General features: G+C 32.1%; 1 protein-coding gene across 1 annotated transcript; it reads right to left on the bottom strand.

Annotated features, from left to right (window-relative positions):
• Positions 1-405: 405 nt before the first annotated feature.
• On the bottom strand, positions 406-1,632 carry LOC109122968 (uncharacterized). The gene is made up of 3 exons (XM_019221463.2): positions 1,264-1,632; positions 828-1,158; positions 406-738 (listed from the first exon to the last, which is right to left on the bottom strand). The coding sequence occupies exons 1-3, from the start codon at positions 1,504-1,506 to the stop codon at positions 578-580; spliced, it is 735 nt and encodes a 244-aa protein (XP_019077008.1). The 5' UTR covers positions 1,507-1,632; the 3' UTR covers positions 406-577.
• Positions 1,633-6,532: the final 4,900 nt, after the last annotated feature.

Raw genomic sequence — 6,532 nt, 5'->3', positions numbered from 1 at the left:
ATCTTGATGCTGCTAGAGAGGCAGATCACCCGACACTTCCAGAATCATATTGGTATCATGTTCATCAATCCCTGTGGCAAAAATATACCAAGGGCTTATAAGCTCATCAGGTTTGGGTTATAATTAATTAGCTTCGACACTGGTATCATGTTCTGGCTTTGCCCTCAATTTTCTGTGTGGGTACCAAAGTTTTTAAAGGCGAAAGCGTAAGGCAAGGTGTTTTTATGTTCGTGAGGCGAGGCGTAAGCCTCGAGGCGTTGAGGCGTAAGCTTTTTGAGCCTCACATTATATAATTAATTAATATTTTAAAATATATAAAATAAAATAGCATAAATAAAAACATGAAAACAATTCATTAGAATCATAAAAAAAAACATACTAGTTCCCTACTTTCACAAAAAACCATAACAAATTCATAAAATAGATTATAGATTCAACTATACTAATAGTTTCAAACTTTAACAAAAAGCCATAACTAAGTCATGAAATAGAAAATAGAGTCAACCATAATAATAGTTCTAAACTTTTACAAAAAATTCATAACTAAGTCATGAAATAAGAACTAGAGTAAATTGTTTCAACTTAAATCCTCCTCTCCAAGGTCATCATCATCCTCATCCAATGTATCAATAGTAGGAAAATGTCCACTATCATGTATCCCCATTTCATCTAAATCTTCATCTTCATCAATTGGTGTCAAATTCAATTCCTTCTCTTTGCCTTTGCCTCCACTTGTACCTAGCACAAAGTATTAATTATGTGTAAATATTAAAAGTTTTTTTTATTAAATTTAATCAAATTTATGATTTCAATTTTTGAGTACTTACTTGGTACTTCATTATGTTTCCTTTTGTAGGAATGTGAAGAAACCATATGATCCGATGATGCTTGCGTCTCTTGGGAGTTGGATGACACAACTTTAATGGCATCAACATTGAATAATTCATTATCTTGAAGCCAACAAAGATCAAGGGGGAGGAGGGGATCTTCTTTCTCCGCAATCCATTCATCATCGGAATCAATCTCCTCTACCAAGATTGGATCAACATTTTGTTTCCTTTGTAGACTTCGCTCTCTCAATCTAGTGTTGTACCTTACATACACTAGAGCATTCAACCTTTGATGTTCAAGTCTATTTTTTTTTTTTTTTGTATGGATCTACAAATAATAAAAGAAACAATTTTATGTGTTAAAATGAAATAAAGTTCTCTAACATTGAAATAGAAATATATGTATAAAAATTTACAAAAATAGAAGTATTACCGATTCAAATGTGCTCCAATTTCTTTCACATCCCGAAGCACTACAAGTAAGGCTAAGGACTCGAATAGCAAACTTTTGCAACTCCGGTGTTGAACCCCCAAAACGCATCCACCAACTTGTAGGACTTCTTAATGTTCGAGAATCAATTGCAATACGACTCCCAAATTCACCCATTGCTTGGTCATATGAGTCCAATTGAATGTCAACTTTTAAACGTTCTTGATAATCCAACATCCTATCCATGCATTCAAATAATCCCTTCCTCACCTCATCAACATTAGAGAACTTATCTCCATACCGCAATTGAGGATTAAGATAACAGCCTGCTGCATGTAAAGGTCGATGAAGTTGCGGAGTCCATCTTGCATCAATTTTGCCCCGACAATTAAATGCAATCTTCTCCTTAGCTGAATCCATCAACTCATAAATATAACCCATGACTGGTCTTTCCTCTGAATCAACCTCTCTCAAGACACTAACTAATGGAACAGTGGTTTTTATGCAAAAAGCAACATGAGGCCAAAAATTTGGATCAAACAACACTGTACTTCGAGTTTTCACACCTTCTACCTTTTTAGCCCATGTGCTTGAACACCATTTTTCTGAGGAGAACATTGCTATAAGAGCTTGCTTTTGCTTATAAAGACTTTGGAGAGTAAGAAATGCAGTAGCAAACCGTGTAATTGCTGGACGAATAAGTTCATGATTTTTTGTAAATGTTCTCATCAAGCTAAGAACCCAAGTATGCCCATATATAAACTTCACAACTTGCCTAGCTCGAGAAAGTGTAGTAGCATGAACATTTAGCTTTCCAATATCCTCCAACATCAAATCAATGCAATAAGCAGCACAAGGAGTCCACCATAATCTACTCCTTTTTTCCATAAGCCTCATTCTAGCATTCACATAATTAGAGGCATTATCAGTGATGACTTGCACAACATTCTCCTCTCCAATTTCTTCAACCACCTCATCAAGATATTTGAACATATTTTCCCCATTTTTTATTGTATCAGAAGCATCAATTGATTTCATAAACCAAGTGCCAGTAGGACTATTCACCAAAAAATTGATAAGACACCTACTTTTTCCATCTGTCCAACCATCTGACATAATTGAACATCCATATTGTTTCCAAGCTTTTTTGTGATCTTCCATAATGATACTTAGGTCATTCACCTCTTCTTTAAGAATCCATGTCCTCAATTCGTGCATAGATGGAGGCTTAAACCCGGGCCCAAAGTTTGCAACAGCATCATAGGAAACCAATAAGGATCATTCACAGTGTTGAATGGGAGACCTTTTGAATATATAAATCTACCAATTTTTCTACACACTTCCTTCCTTTCTTCTTGCTTCCACTTTGAATTCAAAGTACTTTGTCTAGGTTGTGAAGTAGTAAATTTATCCATGGGTCCCCTAGGAATAGGTCCCCCACTCCCACTTACACTCCCACTCCCACTCCTACTCCCTAATGTCCCTATTGTTTTAGACAAGGCACTCTCATGCATTGAAGTTGGACCCATACCAATTTCTTGGAGCAATTCATTTCTCTTTGTTTTTTGATCCTTAAAATTGGCCAATGCCTCTTTGCATTCCAATCTAGCATCTTTACTAACTTTGCTGCATGGTTTCATATCATGATGAGTTCCGGCTAAGTGATGCTTTAATCTATTCACCCCTCCTGTACATCTTTGATTGCAAAATTTACATCTTAAATATTGCTCTCCAGAAACTTCAATCACATACTTCCATACAAAATCTTTTCTTGAATTTTTCAAATCAGAGGAACTCATTCTAAAAAAAAATCAACAATAATAATATTCAAATTTCCATATAACAATATAATTGACTAAAAAATAATAACAAAGCATAATTGAAATGAATTTAAAAATGAAATACAAAATTTAATTGGTTTAAATTAAAAAAAAAACAATTTTTTTAAAGGAATTTAAAAATGAAATACAAAATTTAATTGGTTTAAATTAAAAAAAAAACCATTTTTTTTAAAGGAATTTAAAAATTATACACAGAAAATCGAGGTGAAAATTAAAATTAAACCACAAATAAAAAATTCAAAATTAACAAATAATTATCTTTATTTAAAAAAAAAAAAAGAAAAAAAAAAAGATGAAAAGCCTACTGTGAGAGAGAGAAAAGTGTGGACTGCTCGAAGAGAGAGAGAAGGGGGGAGGGGGTTTAAAATTTAAATAGGAGATAGATATATATATAACTGATTTGATAAAATAAAGAAATAAAAAGAAAAAATTGGATGAAAACCCGACGAAGCCCGTGTGGATTGCGGAGAGGGAAACGAAGAGGGAGAAACCAGAGGGAGTTCGCAACATACTTGGAGATGTATGAGAGTGATCGCCGTCGGAGAAGACGCACTGCGATAGGTCGCCGCCGAGGGGTGAGCACTCCATCGCCGCTTGAGTCGTTGGAGGTAGGGTTTCGTTTTAGGCTTGTTTTTAGTCGAGAGTCGGGTTTTAGGGATTACTTAGGGCTTTTTTTAAATCTCTGTTCATTGCCACATCAGATCCGACGAAGCGTACGCCTTCTTCTTGGAGCGTGAAAGGCGCAATCAAAGCGCGCCTCAATCACGCCTCACCCGAAAAGCGTATGCCTTTCAAGCATTTCGTTTTATTTTTAACGCCTCGGGGCGTTTTCGCCGCGCCTTGCCTCAGGGCGTGCCTCACAAACGCCTTTAAAAACTTTGGTGGGTACCCAATGGGTTTTGGGCCTTGCTGCTAACAATTTACTGATTGATGCTAATGTCCACAATCATTGTAAATGTACGTAAATTTTTGGGCATGAATGCGTCAATTATAAAGAGAATCTAGTAGGATGGTAAAAAAAAATCTGAAAGTGTATCCTATAAAAATAATATATCCAATCTGGTTTTCGTTTGACTTGATCCAGAACCATGCTTTCAGAGGGATGATGCCAAAGCTTTTGAATGAAGATTGGGAGGGAGCTCTGGAAGATCAAAATCCAGCATCCCTACAGTCACCTCAGGTTTGTTCTTTCATTACAGATGTTGGTAAGACTTGTGGTAAGAATCATCTAAATATAGTAAAAATATGTAATATTTTAGCATTTTCAAATCAGATTTTTTATATTAATTTTTGTAGCATTTTTAAATCTCTAGATAAGAGTGATTCTAATCAAGATTTCAAAAACCGTTGAGCCACACACCAATTTGCTACTATTGTTGTAAAATAAGTTAAATACGATATAGCCATATTGATTTTTTTTTCAATTTTTTATCATATAAAACTATTAAATAAATACAAATATTTACATCCACATTATTTTTTATAATAATTATATAATAATAAATATGAAAATAATATAAATTAATTAATATAATAATTTTTAATATTTTAAAATAATAAGACATGAACATGTAGATAAAATTAAATATTATAATTTTCCTTTCAACTTAAATATATCTTTACATTTAAATATTATATATGTTTTATTTAAATAAAATTTAAAATATTAATACATTTATATTTATCTTTATAGTTTAATTTAACATATCAAATTTAAAAATTAAAATATTATTAAAAAATTTATTTATATATTCTTAATTTTTTATAATTATTTTTAATTTTATATAATATATAAATTATATATTTATGATATCATTTAATTTGACCCAATTTACTGGTTTGATTATTGAACTTTAAGCCGTTAACATTTTCAGTTCAATGATCCATCCAATTTTAAAAATATTGATTCTAATTTCCAGTTTTTTCAATGAATAAAGACCTAGAATTAAGATTTATGGCAAATTAGACAATTGAAGCTAAAAAGATTGAGAAAGTAACCTTAACTAAACTGAATTGATTGGTTGATAATTAACCAATCAATATATTCGATCATTTAAAGTCGGCTAAAACAGGCACAGTAACACATCTGGAATTCAGAGAACCAAAAGAAAAAAATTTACGACTTAAGAAGAGTTTATGGTCCTAGTCTCCCTATATATATGACTAAAAGTGTTTATGGTCCCAGTCTGCCAGATGGTGCTGAATGATAACCTGAAATAGTTGATAAATATAAAGCTCAGCTTAATTTTGAAGAGCAAGTTATGATATGGCTAAGGCAGACATGCACGATGGCTAATTAGCTACTTAGCACCAACATTTCTAGGAGCAAAACAAATAAAACCATATTATCTTACCAGCACAAACATTAAACATCCATACAAGATTCAATCAGATTACAGAAAATTAATTTCTACATATAAAATTCCAAACAGCAAGGAGGGTAAGTGTCTAATAACTCAATTTTTCCAATCCTTCTACAGATTACTTGGCTAATGGAGATCAATTTATTGAATTTGTCAAGAGACCAAAATTTATAGTTGAGGTTAGAGTTGGATGGATTTGAATCAACCATTGTATTTAAATGTTGTTTTTTTTTTTTTTGAAATTTTTTAAGGAGTTAGGAGGGTTTAGGAAGCATTTTTTTTTACTAAGTGTTCAAAATGCCATGTTCTAAGATCGATCTAGTTTACACTTTTTTTTTAATGAAATCTCACCGTTGGATCAAGGGTTTCTTTCATTTAAAAACCCAAAACTTGCTTCCTGTATTGTAGGTAGAGAGAGACATAGAGTAGTCATCCCTTTTGGTTCTCTTTTCTTTTCCTATTTTGGGGTGTTTGGTTGCCAAGAAAATCCAATTTTCCTATTGTTTTCTAAACTGTTTTCAATGATTTTTCTTGAGAAAATGATGGATTGATTCTTCATTCATTCATCTCTTAATTTTTAGTCTATTTGGGTTTAAGTAAAAACTCATTTTCTTCTTGTGTAGGTTCAAGAAGAGGTTAAGATCGAGTTTGGTATGAACTCTAAGTATACTTTGGAAGAAGAAGGTGAGAAGCTAAAAGTGAAAAGTATTAGTTAAGTGGCCTGAGAAGGATTGATAGATTTGAACTAAGTAAAACCTTATATTCAATTTTTGTTCTTCATACTAGACATTTTTTATTGATTGTAAACTCGTGGTTTTTTTTTATCTCTTCAGAGGTTTTTTATGTTAAAATTTGGTGTTATTGTCTCTTTCTTTCATTATACTCTTTGATTGATTTTCAATTTTTGATATCATTAGTTATTTAGACATATATGTTGAATAGAAGAAAAATGAGTTGAAATAGGTGTGATTATCCATTGGATATCTTGAATAATTCTTTTATTCATTTTGGTTAATGATATATTATAGTAATTGAAAATGAATTAAAGAGAGAATTGTTCTTATGGAT

Source organism: Vitis vinifera, chromosome 8, assembly GCF_030704535.1.
Source record: "Vitis vinifera cultivar Pinot Noir 40024 chromosome 8, ASM3070453v1".
Taxonomy (NCBI): Eukaryota; Viridiplantae; Streptophyta; class Magnoliopsida; order Vitales; family Vitaceae; genus Vitis; species Vitis vinifera.
The sequence above is the reverse complement of the archived record's forward strand: the minus strand, read 5'-3'. Positions and strand labels throughout refer to the sequence as shown.